Source organism: Eretmochelys imbricata, chromosome 18 (genome assembly GCF_965152235.1).
Source record: "Eretmochelys imbricata isolate rEreImb1 chromosome 18, rEreImb1.hap1, whole genome shotgun sequence".
Lineage (NCBI taxonomy): Eukaryota > Metazoa > Chordata > Testudines > Cheloniidae > Eretmochelys > Eretmochelys imbricata.
The window spans coordinates 7,317,566-7,332,557 of record NC_135589.1 but is presented as its reverse complement, the minus strand read 5'-3'; the positions used below and the strand labels follow the sequence as shown (position 1 = coordinate 7,332,557).

Below are 14,992 nucleotides of genomic sequence, written 5' to 3'. Positions count from 1 at the left end.
AACTGTCTTTTAATGGGCAGGAAAAAATGGATTTTTGAGTAAACTGAATATTTTGTGAAAAGTATCTGCTTTCTACAGAAATTTTTGATTTTTCATTAAAAAAAAATGCCCAAAACCAGAGACTTTTGGCCAAAAAAATGAAATATTTCAAGTCTGAAATGCCACTGAAACATTTCCTGGAAGTTATAGTGCAGATGCCTCCTGCCTTCATTCTCTACGGCCGGCCTTCCCAGATGGACTTCACCTCCCATCATGCACCACAGCCATGGGCACTTCATCCTGTCATCATGAAGTGATGCTGGTGCATCATGGGACATGTAGTCCAAGCAAAGAGGCAAGCCTCTGGAGGATCATGAGAGCATGATGCACCCAAACTACAACTCTCATGAGGCACCGTGGCAGGATTTCCCAATCAAAATTTTTTTAATTTCAGCCAAAATATTTCAGTTAATTTTTTGCCCAAAACTCAAATTTTCCAGTGAGGGCGGGGGGGGAGGGAGAATCTTACTTTCCAACTAGCTGTACTAAAAGCATTTCCCAAATGATTTGGTTAGGAAACAGGCAAAGGGGAGCCTGAGTTATGTATATTCCACATGCAAAGAGCAAACTGTTCCAGTCTAAATGGATTTATTCTAAACAAGAAAGAACAAAAGTAAAGCATTATGTGTAGGGATAGCTCAAGGGTTTGAGCATTGGCCTGCTAAACCCAGGGTCCTGAGTTCAATCCTTGAGGGGGCCATTTAGGAATCTGGGGCAAAAATTGGCGATTGGTCCTGCTCTGAGCAGGGGGTTGGACTAGATGACCTCCTGAGGTCCCTTCCAACCCTGGTATTCTATGATTCTATACCCATCTTTCTAAATAAGGTTGTAATCTCCTCCATAACACCAAGAAGCTAACTGTTCCTGTTTCTGTATGGAGTTTAAAATTAAAACATTAACTGTTTGCAATCAGATAGAACCTTCTGCCAGAGGATCTCGAAGTACTTTTTAAAAAGTAGGTCAGAGTGATCCCCACTGTACAGATGGGGAAAGTCAGGCAAGAGCAGGGACGTGACACACAGTGAGCCAGGAATAGGACATGGTCTTCCCTCCCTTCCTTCACTCATAGCCCCATGCTCTCGACCACAGTGAGCCAGCAAACGAAGACCCTACCCCAGAAAATACAGAAGGAACAAGGGCAAATCGCTCCCCAATTCTTCTATAAATATGAATGACATAGGCCAAGACAGAGTGGATCTCAGGCGCAGGCTGCCCGAATGGAAGATGAGAATTGCAGATGGCTCTGGTGCCCCTTTGAACCCATTTCAGCCTTGAAATCTTTGTTGTCATGTGCAAGATGCACTACCCATGCCTTAGGGTACGCCGACACTGCAATTAAACACCCGCGGCCAGCCTGTCAAATTGCGCAGGCTTGCGGGGCTGTCAAATTGCGGTGTAAACACTTGAGGGAGCCCAGACCAGCCTGAGCCCAGCAAGCCTGAGTCAGCTGACTCGGGCCAGCCGTGGGTGTTTAACTGCAGTGTAGACACACCCTTATAGGCGAAGGGGTTAATACATTCCTGTTTTACTACACACACACGCGCGCCTTTTGCCCCAGTACAATCCAGCCGACCACATTGATGCAAGTCCCCGCATGATTAAAAACTGCATTCCATTCCTGCATTACCAACCCAGGTCCTGCTGCTCCGCCAGGGATGGGTGAACCCAGCCTAACGGGGGTGAGGACAGAACCTGCGATAGGGGAGGCTCAGACCTGCAGCAGACTCTCCCAGCTGCAAATGCCTCCCTGAGATGGCAGATTTTGCAGCAGAGGTTCAAAATGACACCAGCCCACAGGAGATCAGATAATGGCATGACCCAGCCACCAGGGGAGTAAACACCAGAAATGGGAGGTAGGATGGAGAGAGAAAGAGACAGACACCCTCAGACAGGGGTGCACAATCCACTCCTGGGGTGGATGTAACAGCAGCACCCAGTGGAGATTGGCCTAACACCCTGCTCCCATTGGGTTCAGATGCAGGGGAAAAGTCATACCCCCAAATCACTGGAATCCCAGGTCGAGTCTCTCCTGCCAATTTCTCTGTAGGCTTGGGGCAGCCGGCCCAGAGGTGCAGGGGTCTAAACGCCTGGATTACAACAGACCAGTGGGCTGGGTTTACGCAGCACTAGTGGGGTTCAAACAGCCTTGACAATCTGAGCAGGAGGGGACTGAGGATAAAGGCTGAGTATGCAGCAGGCAGCCAGACCGGCCCCGCCCCAGGCGTGCAGGCCGAAGGGAAAGGGGAGGTTAACACTTGTAAGGAAAGGTGGAGCCCAGCCCGCACACAGGGCATTTCTAAATAGAGCTTACAGGCCATTTCAGGCCCAAATTTAGATTTAGCAAGAAAGCTTCAAGCAGAACATAAAGCCTGTAGAAATTTATCCAGGAACCATATAGTCCAACAGAAAAGTTTAACCAGCAAACACTCCTGTGTTTGCAATGTAAACATTGCAAACAGCACATATTGCAAAACACTATTTCCCTGGCGGGAGGTGAGCTAAGGGACATGGGAGATGAATTTGGGGGTGGGGGTGGGGGTTGCTTTAACATTTGTTGGCAGCTAATATGTATCGCAGAGAATGGAGCAGTTTGCTGTGTTATAGTTGCTGGTTTATTATTATTCAGCTCATGGGACTCTTAGTGTGGGTAAAAGCACCAAGGACAATTTGATGGGCCCTTATCAGCCCCAACAGACATACACGCAAACCGGAAAAGGAAACCGACTAGTCTGTTTGCACGCACAGGGTAGATGGCTAAGTGGTTCAGACACTGGGCTGAGGCTCAGTAGAGCTGGGTTCAATTCCTGCTCTGCCACAGACTCCACGTGTGACCCTGGGAAGTTGCTTAACTTTGCTGGGCCTCAGTTCCCACCTATACAGGGGAGACCCTACTCCTCCCTTTCGGCCTTGCCTATTTACAGTGGAAGCTCTTTGGGGCAGAGACGCTCTTGCTATGCACGTACAGCACCATGGGGCCCTGACCTCAGCTGAGGCCTCTAGCTGCTACCATAATGCTAACAATGAATATTAACAACTTGTCCCAGCCGTACAGAGTGAACGAATGGTGAACAGGCCGTGTAAATGGAGAAGAGTGAAGGAGATTTAAAAACATCTCCGTGCCAATCGCTACAGGGTCTTTGGAGCACAAGACAGGAAGCCCGGAGAGCCTCCACATGGAATGTTTAGCAGCCTTTAAAATGTTTGCTGACGGATCACTGGAGATGAAGCTAAAGGCCTAGGGAGATGCAGGTGCTAGGGTGGGAGGATTAGGAAGCACAAGGAGCTGCCACCTTGTAAGACTGTGGGGAGAAAGCCCTGAAATATTTATCATAAGGTTCTAGCTGAGTCATAGCACCAAGCACAGACCCAGGTCTCTCCCCACCCTGCACTGCTATCAGAGGGCAAACCATGACCTGCCCCACGAACTTGGTTCAAGAAACAGCCACGCACTCCGAGCAACCCACCTGCCTCCCTTACCTGGCCAGGAATGGTCTACGGAAGCACCTGAAGGCAAAGCTACAGGAGTGATCCATACAGACCCCAGGGGAACCCCCCCGCAAAGACTGCCGTCGTTCCAAGCTGTGGCACAAGCCCACAGAGTTTATGCAGATTCAGCACCTTTGGCTGCCTCCCAGCTCACCTGAATTATCCCCTTGGAAGAGGGAGGGGTCGAGCTGTGGGCATGTGAAACAAGCCAGCTATTAGCAGCTGGGGAGAAGGCTGGCTGAGTACCATGTTAACCCCACAGGTGCTGAATTAGGGGACAAGTCAAAGGTGCATGCTGGATACCGTCTCGGTGAGGAAATGTCAGTGCTCCAGAGTACTATTAAGTCTTTGTATTACCATAACACCTAGGAGCCCGAGTCACTGCCCAGCACCCCACCATGCTAGGAGCTGTACAGATAGAGAATAAAAAGACAGGTCCTGCCCCAAACAGCTGACCATTTGTATCTTCATGATCACATCTGGTGTTGGTTCAGATTTAGGCTTGATTCCTGCAGAAGGGGGCTATTGATACTGACCCGCTGTCTGAAAAGTGCTTTGAGATCCTCAGCTGAAAGACGTTCTGTAATGTCAGTGCGAAGTACGCCCCTGCACCACCCACTTGTAGGTTCCCCTCACCACCCTGGAGAAACAAGTCACCTGACCTGTAATACTGGTCTTGACAAGCAAGGGATCCACAGATGCAAAATTGAGGACCTGATCCACACTGGGAATACTGCAATCCCAAACCTCAGGGCTGCTCAGATCTGGAGGTGGGCCGGGTCAGGGAAATATGTGATTTGTCTCATTGCAGAGGTAGGGGCAGGCTGTCTGGGGACTCTTTTTGTTCTGTGTTTGTACAGCATGATCCCTGGCTGGGGGTCCCAGAGGCTACACATAATAAATAATACTAATTCTGATCCCAATCCAGATTTGGACTCACCCACAAAATCAATACATGGGGGAGGAGGATGTTGGATTTGGAGGATTGGGATGAACTATTGCTGAGTGAGGGTTAAATGCCCAGATAGAGAGGTGAAGAGGGGGATAAAACACCTGCTTCTGAGCCAGTTCAGGTGACCTTGTGGTGAAGGGGCTGTGCTGGGACTCAGGAGAGCTGGGGGCAAATCCCAGCTCTGCCACAGACTCCCAGGGTGGCCCTGGGCCAGCCACTTAGGGCTTGTCTACATGAACAATTAATTCACAGCAGGATGGGGTGTGAATCCACCCTCCCCCAGCCTACCATGGACTAATGTCCAGTGGACCCTGCTGACGTGCACTAACTCTTCATCTGTGCGCTTTGATCTTGTCCCCTTTCGAAGAGGATTAGCATGAGGTAGGTGCACATCCCATCTTGCCACGTGTAAGACGATCCCTTGATCTCTCTGTGCCTCAGTTCCCCACTTGTAATAATTCTTCCTCCCTGCCTTTGTCTGTTTGGGCCAGGGACTGTCTCTTGCTATGCATCTGTGCAGCACTCAGGACAACGGGGCCCTGACCTACATCACTCCTGGCTCATAAAGTAATAATCAAATGTATAGCAATAATCCAGTTCTGCTACCATGAGGATGGGTGCAGGATAAGAAGCTGAAGAGAGGTGAATCCCTGGACAATCAGAGCCCTCCCTTTCCCCATGCCCATTACTTCAATCCAGCCCTACAGAGCCTGTGATGTCAATAACACAGTTTACAGCTGCTCGCTGAGCAACTGCTGTGGATTCTTTGGCCCTGACGCAAGGCCTGGAGTTGAGCAACAATCTGACATGTGATCTGACTGCTAAGTGCCAGCCAAGCAAACTGCCCCAGCCCCTCTGCGACAGTAAGCACAGCTCCTCCAGCTAGTGCATGAACTCGAAAGCTCAGGGTTCTGGCCTGCCTGCTACAGAGCACTCTGCAGGGTTAATTGCTTTCTATCAGCCTGATTGATGCTGAGGTGGGAGGGAGGACAGGGAAAGTCGGGGGCGTACGGACAGGCCAGCTCTCTGCACTCGTTAGGGCCTATGTCCAGTCCTGCTAAGGCAGGAGGTCCCAAAGGCCAAGTATAACCCCTCAACGCCCTGACAGTGCAGCCCGCAACCACCCTCAACCTGAGAAACTGAAGTGAGGAAGGCACAACGGGGATCAGGGGAGCTGTGCACAGGAAGGGGAGGGAGAAAAGGGACCCCACTCCCCCATCGCCCCAGCAACCCCATCCCCACCCCATGGACCAGACTGCGAGGAGAGCTGGCTCAAGGACTATGGCAGCGAGTGGGACTCCTCTTCTGCGGGGAGATGGGGGTGGAGGGGTAACAGGCCGGGTGAAGGATGCTCCCCAAGGCGACATGCCCTCAGCCACCCTCCTGTCAATTTCACTTGCTCCGCTGGTGGAGGGGGAATCAGGTGGCCACCCTGCTGAGGTTCCAGAACCCAGGCCAAAGCGCGGGGTAGGGTCGAAGCAGTGGGCATGTCCCCGCGTTCAGGGGCAGAGGGCTCTCCCTGGGAATTCAAGGCGGAGGCAGAGCCGACAAACGGCACGTCTGGGGGAGGAGGGGGGACTGGGCTCCCACCAACAACCAGTTCTGTTAGCACTGGAGACGCAAGGCTGTAAATACCACGGTACAGCGATGAACCACTCAGGCTTCGGGCAATCTGCCTGGGTAGCCCTTAGGGTCACAAAGTGGCCAGCCCTTAGGGCCAGGACCGATCCCGACTCCTTATAGACATTCCCTGGGGGCAGAACCCACTTGCTCTTTCATTCCAAGCAGGGCCTAGGCCCCGGCCCTCTCTGCCATACTTCCTGGACACCGCTCCACAGTGGTTTCAACCCCTTTCAGCTGTTGTAGCTGGCCTAAGTCGGAGCAGCCCGCTGGTTGCTTGAGCCCAGCACAGAGGGACTGAGCTGCAGGATCAGGGCAGTGCACAGGTGTGAGCTTTAAAGCACTTTTGCACGTATACACAAACACACACACACCAGAACTGCACTGTGTGCCAGTAGCCACAGCCCAGGAGCTGGCTCAAAGTCTTACAGGGAATGCGAGAGGGCTGGATTCATTCATCACTAGACAATACAGACAGGGAGTGAGGAATGAGAGGGGAAAGGAAGGGAGAAAACCACAGACATTTTCCAAGTCCAGGAAGTTGAGATTTCATAACATGGTTTTGGCCAGCAGGGGGTGATACCCTCTGACTGGCCCCAGCCCTTTTGAACGGTAAAAACCGCCCTCCCTGATGGGCGTGCCGGGCAGGCTGGGACCTGTCCTTTGAGCCTCACCTCTGTGTGAAAGGCGAGGGCAGCCGAGTTGCGCTGCAGAAATCCATGGGCTCTGCTTCGGCCACACCTGGCTTTCCCCAAAACCTCCCAGGCCTCACATGCCCTGTAGGCTCAGGCTTCCCTGAAAGCTCCCATTGTGTTCATCAAACCACAGACACAAAGCAAACCCAGTCACTGGGGAGCAGGAGTATCACTTGATAGCCCTGGGATCCTTTTGCGCATCACAGTGAGATCCTGAAGCAGGGGGAAGAGCCGCTGGGGAGGGAGAGGATGACAGCATGTCAGGGAAACTGAGGCACAGAGAGGGGAAGCAATTTTCCAGTCACACAGGGTGAGTCAGTGGCAGAGCCAGGAATAGACCCCAGGACTCCTGACTCCCAGTCTTCAGCGCAAAGCAATAGGCACAATTCCTGCCTGAGGCCCCAATCTGGAAGCACTTACACATGGGCTTAACTTTAAGCATGTGAATCGTCCCATTGGCTGCAGTGGTTAGGTCCCAGGACTGGAACAACAGGGGCTGTTGCCGCATTGACTTCAGTGTGATTACTCACATGCTCAATGTTTAGCAGGTGAGCAAATGTGTGCGGGATCAGGCCCCCACATGTGAGCAAGCAAGGAGGAAAAGGCAAAAGGAGGTGACCAGCAGCTGCACGCCAGACTGGACTTGACTTTACGGTCACTGGAGAGCAAGAGGCAGCATGTAACAAGGTCAGCTTTTGTCTCTCCATTGCCAGCAAAGCATCTTGGGTCCTATTAACTATTTGCATTCTCATCCCCTACCTCGCACCGCTCGGATTCCCCCGTCCGATGTAACCCAGCAAGCACCAAAGGGTTTGGGGTGTTTTTTTTAATAAAATCTTGACTCACTTACTCTGTCTGTAGCTTTGTGTCAAGTGGATCTGTCAAAAACAAAAGCAGAAGGAAACTAAGTAGGTATCTTCGAGTACGTTAACCCAAGCACAAGAAGAATCAGAGCTGACAAGACTACAGGAATTGTCCTGCTGGATCACAACACAGGTCCATCCTGCTCAGTTGCCTGTCTCTGAGAGTGGCTTTCATCAGCGACTTCAGAGGAAGGTGCAGGAAACCAAGTAGTGGACAATTAAGGACAACTTGGTCTTAGAAGAAGTTTCTTCCTGACCTCCATTAAGTAGGTGCTTGCTTATGCCCTGAAGCATGAGGGTTTATATCAGCCTGTCTGGTTTACAAGCAGAACATACCCTCCATGCTGGACCAATATTAGCAGCAGCAAGAAGATCCCACTCACGCTGGCTTCTTTTTCAAGCATTCTTTGACAGGCTCAATTAGTGCCAAGCGAGTTTCAATGAGACTGTTAAAATCTCACCCCAAGTTTGGGTGAATGAGCATTCTGTTCCACTGAAATTGACAGACCCTGAGCCGGCTCTCAGGAAAGGCTTGGTCTTTGGCCAGCATGTATGCCCTACAGTAGGATCTCTCAGGAATGAGACTGGGGAAGAAAAATGTTTCCCCTCATACGCTAAACAGAATTTGAGGGCAATGGTCAAGTTCCATGACTTGAATAGCAGGAGGCAAGTGGGGGAGGCTTCGAGTCAGGATTGAGGGACACTGGCAAGGATGTGGGGAGAGACCAAGCCTGGAATAGTGGGGGAGGGGAGTGGCTGGTTCGGATCGAGGGGCATCGGCAGAGCTGGGTAAGAGCCAAAAACTGCAAGCAGTAGAAGTGCAAACCAGGGCGGCCCTGATCCTCTATTGCCCGGCACTTTATTAGTCATTTACACCCCTGCAAAGGGATCGCGGACAGGGTGTCAATCCGTGCCAGCTCAGGAGGGTAGCTTGTGAAACTCACTTTGCACTGGGGTAAGTGACTGCCAGCGAGGCAGGGCAACACAAATCCAGAACCTGGTTCTCACTCATTCCTTCTGCAGCTCTTTAATGGGGCCAGGAGGCTGAGCATGTCCCATTGCAACCCCGAGTCTTGCAAAGACCCCTTAGAGAGGCTGGGAGTGAAGCCCTGCTTACCAGCGCTGGTGCTCGATCCAGAGTCGATCTGCTGAGCCTGCCCTGCAGGGGGCGCTCCATCCTTCTCCTGCTGGGCTGAAGAATGGGGCTCAGCGGCGCTTCCTGGTCTACGCCTCCGGGGCGGGGCCCGCAGGACCCCTCCGATGCTGGGCTCAGTGCTAGCACTGTTGACTGCTAGAGTGGAATCCTCTTCCTCCTCTTCGCTGTCGTCGAAATCAAACGCTTCCCCTAGCTCCTCCTCCCCCTCGGTCGAGGTCTCCAGGGCCCCCTGCACTAGCCCGCCTCCTGCCAGAAGATGTAACAATTAAGTGGATCAATGGACTTTGGATGGGGGGGGAAGGAAAACATGATAACTCTAGGTAGGACCCTTTTCCCCTCAGACCCCCAGTGCAGCGTGGTCTATGTAGTCAATTTGCTACTGCTTTCATACCCATGCTAACGGTGTGGCTCTGTCCCCCTCCACTGGCCATACCAGGTATTACAGGTTTATAAATCTGCTACTATCTCCATGCTAATCATATCACGAGCCCTATCCATCAGTAGATTGCAAAGTGCTTTACAAAGGAGGTCAGTATCTTTATCCCCATTTTATAGATAGGGAAACCGAGGCAGAAAAAGAGGAAGAGACTTGCCCAAAGTCACCCAGCAGCAGAGCTGGGAATAAAACCCAGATCTTCTAAGTCCCAATCTAGTGCTCTGTCCACTACGCTACGCTATCTCCCTTAGACCTCACCCTCTAGCTCCTGCATTCAGACGTTCAACCCCTGCAGATGACCCAGCCAGAAGCATCATCTCTCCTACTCGTCAAAGTCTCAAGCAACTGGTTATTTTGTTCCTCCTGTGGACCAGGGAAAGCTCCTTTGGGTATCTCCAGCAGGACTGGGATCCCCCCTTCCTCCCTCCATTATAGCACCCAAATTATCATCCTGGTTTCAATCAGAGATTCCCCCCAAACACTCCTGCTGCGGTACAGCCACCAGTCACTAGCAGCGAGGAGAGGTGAGTTCCCACTCAGGTGAGTTCACCTGTACTGAGTGCAATGGGTGTCACACCCTGCCCCTAAACGGTTTCCCCTGGAGCGTCCTAGTGCAATGGAAACAGAACCACAGCAACGTGTCTTCTCCGGCACAGCTCAGCCTGGCAGAGGAATGGGATGAGCAATGTTACAATCACATACCCTGGCATTTTGCCCTCGTGGTTAGGATACTGGACTGGAACTCAGGAGACCTGGGTTCTATTCCTGCCATGGGCCTACTGAGCAAATCACTTCCCCTCTCTGTGCCTCAGTTTCCCCATATGTAAAATGGGGATAATGATCCTGGCCTCCTTGATAAAGGGCTTTGAGATCTGCCAATGGGAAGCACTAGATAAGAGAATGAATCGTTATTATTACTGGAGACATGAGCTTAAATCCAGGGGAAGTCACAGGTAAAATAAGTGTGTTGGTCAGTGAACCTAGTTCCTAGAGGGCATTTGACAAATCTTAAATTCATTGTGCAACCTAACAAGAGCAGCTGGGTGCTCAGCACAGTCCAGGACGGAGGGTCTGCAGGACAAGACTGAAGTGCGTTGGCAGAGCTGTCAGTTAGGGCCCAGGTCTGGGGCAGCCATGGGTGCATCTGGTCAGGAGTGAACTGCATTGGTCAGGCGGTTTGGTGACCCAAGCCTGGTCCCTGGAACTGCAGGGAGTGCTGAAGGTTACAACAGATGCGCATTGGCAGATCTCTGTGTGTGAGTGTGTGTGTGTGTGTGTGTGTGTGTGTGTGTGAATGCCCACGCTTGTCAGGACTGAGGTACACTGATAATTTTATTTGGGGGACCAGGACTGGAACAGCAGTGTGAACTGCACACCAGAGTGGCTAGAATCAGAGTAGCAGGGGGTGCAGTGTGTCTGGAGTGAGGCGCACTGGCAGAGCTGTAAGGGGGGGTCCCAGAACTGGAATAGCAGGGGGTGCAGTGGGTCAGGAGAGAGCTGCATTAACTGAGTGACATGGGATTGGAGGAAAATTCAGCTGAAGGTGCGTGTCCACTCTCAGCAGGGAAGCCGGCCCAGCATTGCCCGGGTTAGGGTCCTCAAAGCAGGAGGAGAAAGGGGGGAAATTCAGTTTTTAAAAACCCCAGCAGCAGCATCTCCCCCCTCTTATTTCCCTTGCACCCCCTGTCCGTGACCGGGAGCTCCAAGGGCATTTTAGAACATTTCTCTAAATGCCCGAGCAACCGGCGGTATGTAATCTCAATCTGCTCCTGATCTAGCATGCAGAGTGGCCGGGAGCCAAGATGTTAGTGATTAATTTTATGGACTAAACACAGCCACCCGCAAGCCTGCTCAGAGACAGACCTGGCTTCTCCTTGCCTGGCTGAGAAGGGGAACAACCCCTGGCCTGCAATGGGGCCATGCTAATCCAGGAAGGCAGCAGCAGACCTGCAGAAGGCTGCTTGTCCCCTGGGACTGGGAGGCACGTTCTGCTGCTAAGACGTTTTTTTCAGGAGAGCCTGTCTCAGAACTGCTTTCCAGCACTTCCCCTGCTGAGGTATTAGCCGGCCAGCTGCCCCCTCGGCCTACGGTCACTGCATCCTCTCCGACGCTCCTCTCCCTCCTCTCTCACTCCCTCTGCCCCTCTCCCACCTCTTCCGTCCTCTGCCTCTCGCACTGACCAGTTGGAAGCCAGCATTACTGCTGAACTGGCAAAGACCAGGCCAGGGCATATGCGTGGGGGGCAGGACCAGAAGAAACACAGGGATCAACTGATTCTGGGGGACAACCAATGGAAAAACAGGAGGGGGAGTGAAGGTCAGGGTTTAGAATAAAAAATTCTCTTTGGAGGGTCCCTGTCCTGTGCTCCAAACCCCCCTCTAGTGATCGGCACTTAGACGTTTTTAAATCTCCTTCACTCTTCTCTGTTTATACTGCCTCTTTACCCGTCTTGCACTCTGCGTGGCTTGAACAAATTATTAATTTTCATTGTTAGCATTATAGTAACAGCTAGAGGCCTCAGCCCCATGTTGCTGTACACACATACAAGAAACAGTCTCTGCCCCCACAGAGCCACTCTAAACAGCCACGGCCAAGAGAAAGGAAGGATTAGGATCTCCATTGTACAGGTGGGAACGGAGGCCCAGCAAGGTTAAGTGACTTGCCCAGGGTCATACATGGAGTCTGTGGCAGAGCAGGACTTGAACACAGATCTATTGAGTCCCAGCCCAGTGGCCTGGCCACTCTGCCATCCACCCTCTGCCTAGAGCTTTATACAGGGTGCCTCTGAGAAACTGTGTGCCTGGTAAATTCTTCAGCTCAGAGCAGGGCAGCTGGAGAGCCAGCCCAGCTCGGTTACATATGGCCAGTGAGTTCCCCTCAGCTCAAGGCCTCAGGAGGTGGTGCAGTTTTCTGTGCAAGGAAAGATGGCTTAATGGTTAAGGCTGTAGCTCGGGACTCAGGGCTTAACTGACAGCTCTGCCACAGACTCTCCATGTGACCTTGGGCAAGTCACTTACTCACACTGGGCCTCAGTTCCCAGCTGTCAAATGGAGATAAAATCTCACTTTGCCCTTGAGCTTATCTGTCTGTATCCACCTGCTGTCTCTTGTCGGATACTTCGCTTGTCGGCTGTTTGGGACAGGGTCTGTCTTTTTGTTCTGTGTTTGTAACACAATAGGGGCCTGGTCTGAGACTGGGGCTCCTCGGCACTATGGTCATACAAATAATAAATAATAATAATTACAACAACATCCTTCCTTAGTCGGACTGTTTTCTGCCTTGTCCACATATACAATAAGCTGTTCAGGGCAGAGGCTGTCTCCCACTCTGGGTGCGGGCAGTGCCCAGCGAAATGGGGTCCTGATCTCAGCCGAGGCCTTTATGCGCTGCTGGAATAGAAATCGTATTTATCCCATTGCTTCTTCCTTCTCCAGGGTCACCCTTTGCAGTCTCCTTGTGTCTCAGAGCTCTGTGGAGGAAGGACGGGCTGCTGCATGGACTGACTGCAGCCTCTGGGACTGGCCCAGGCTTGGTTCCTCTCGGCTGGCCAGCTCTGGTTTGTAGGCAGGGTGTGTACAGCATAGACCGGACTGTACCAAAGCAGACAGGAAATTGGTCTGAGTGGCTACAGATCCAAAGCTGGGGGAGTGACCATAAGGAGCAGGCTTCAAAACTGGGGTTCGGGGTGAGCTCCAGCCACTAGAAGATGATCCAGTGGTTAGGCCACTAGCGTGAGACTTGAAAGACCTGGGTTTAACTCCCCGCTCTGCCACAAGCTCCCTATATGACCGTAGCAAGTCATTTAGCCTCTCTGTGCCTCGGTTTCCCATCTGTAAAACAAACTCTGCATGTTGAGCAATCCAGCCACTCATTCTGGTGTCTACGCGGGAGCTGAGCTCCTCTGAAAATGTGGCCCCCTAACGCTCAGAGGACTGGAGTTTGTACAGTGATCTCTGCGGGGACGTCTTCGGTACAGTGTTAACCCGGGGGATGGACGCGCGGGCTGGCCCAGCTCAGGTCTGAGTGACCACGCCGCAAAGCTACACTGGCATGGCTCTCCTCAGGTGAGGCACTGGGACTTGGGGGGGTCATGTCCCCCGGCTCTAGGCACTGCAGCATCTGTCCTTCTGGGCATGGGCAGGGGGAATTGCGGGGAGGGTGCAGAGATGCGCTCAGGGTGACTCTGCAGTTCCTCCTGTAGATTCAATCTCACAGGGCTTCCTGGCTCTTCTAATACCTAGTAAGATCTCCCTGACCGTCAAGTGCCCGCCTGGCACCGTGTCTCGTCATTTTCCCTGTGCCACGCGGGTGGAAAACGAGCGTGAGCAAGCTGCAGGTTCCAATCTGGCCAGGGTTTACATGCGAGCTGCAGGGCAGGACAGGTTCAGACCCCGTGACTTTTCTGCCGCCCCCCACCACACGCGTTAAACCGGGCACCACAGCCCTACATCGCCTTGGCCTGCCCTTTGCAAAGGGTGTCACACACAAGGGTGCAGTGGAAGGGACAGGATCGCGGACCTCCGATGTGGGTCAGTTCGGGATTACAGTTGCATGGGGCCGTGACCTGCCTGAGCCTCCGAGTTCTGTTAGGAGCGAATGACGTTCCATCGCCGGGCGATGGGTTGCCTGGTAGGTCTCGGAGGGCGCTGAAAGCCCCGCATCCCGAGGGGCTGCTGTGCATTACAAAAGCCTCGATGCCGAAGAGAAACCGAGGCTGCCCGTCACGAGCCGCTCCGCATGCCCATCTGTGGCTGTTATTTATGACTGGGATTGCAGAGGTCCCTAGAGGTGCCGATCGGGGCCCCTTGTGCCAGGCGCTGCACACATACATAGCACAAAGCCAGCCCTGGCCCCATGAGCTCACAGAGCGAGGGGACCGGGCTAGATCTGTTTCTTTTTCGAATGATTCATACAAATTCTTGAAGGAAAAGAGCTGGGTTTACATTACCTACTGCAGGGTTTGGGGGCGGGTTGGAGGAAGCCATTTCTCTAGGAATCCTGACGTCTTGCCCTGCACCTTCCTGGCTGCTTTCCTGGGGACACAAAGAGAGGAAATCAAGTCAGAAGAGAAACCCCAACGTGTCTGTCTATTCCTGGGAGTGGGGAATAAAGCATTAGAACTCCCTGCCCTTCTCTAGCACCTTACAGCTCACGGGAGTCTGCTCCTATTTAATTATGGCTTACCACGCCCTGTGGGTAGGGGTTACACCTCTGATAGAAGGGGAAACAGGCCCCTGGAGATGAGCTTCCTAATTTTCAGAGGTGCTGAACAACTCGAGCCAGGAGTGACTTGCTCCAGGTCACACAACTAGTAAATGGTAGGGCCAGGTATAAGGTAGGACCCAGGGGTTGCCCTGACTTAGTGGTGGCAGAACCTGGAACAGAACCCAGGCCCCCCCCACCAATTCCCTCCTTTACCCACTGGACAACGCTGCCTTGCAGGCACTTTGCGGTTTCAGACGAGGCAGTATTTCCTGGGGGGAGGCGGAGTAGGAGCCCAAAGCAGCAAGAAGGGTTAGAACACCAGCAGCGCCGCTCCGGGATGTAGCGAAACCTGCTGGCAACAATGTCGCTGGTATCCAGTGGGGAAGGAGAGCCCAGACAGAGAAGCGTCCTGTGCCCGCACTTAGAGCTGATTAAATGCAAAGACAGGCACTGGCAGAATGCCCAACATTTTCCTTCCCTGTTAGGGAGAAATGCCCAGCTATAACTCACTGGCTTTTTTTCCGGTTCTGTCTGGACTTG

At 52.5% G+C, this 14,992-nt stretch overlaps 1 protein-coding gene across 1 annotated transcript in view; it reads right to left on the bottom strand.

Annotated features, from left to right (window-relative positions):
• ARHGEF10L (Rho guanine nucleotide exchange factor 10 like) overlaps window positions 1–14,232 on the bottom strand; it is a 124,068-nt gene extending 109,836 nt beyond the window's left edge. Inside the window, exons 1-3 of the mRNA XM_077837219.1 lie at window positions 14,196–14,232; window positions 8,773–9,057; window positions 7,643–7,670 (exon numbers count right to left, since the gene is read on the bottom strand). Of these exons, the coding sequence (XP_077693345.1) occupies window positions 7,643–7,670; window positions 8,773–9,057; window positions 14,196–14,232 (350 nt within the window). The remainder of the gene's footprint in view (window positions 1–7,642; window positions 7,671–8,772; window positions 9,058–14,195) is intronic.
• Window positions 14,233–14,992: the final 760 nt, after the last annotated feature.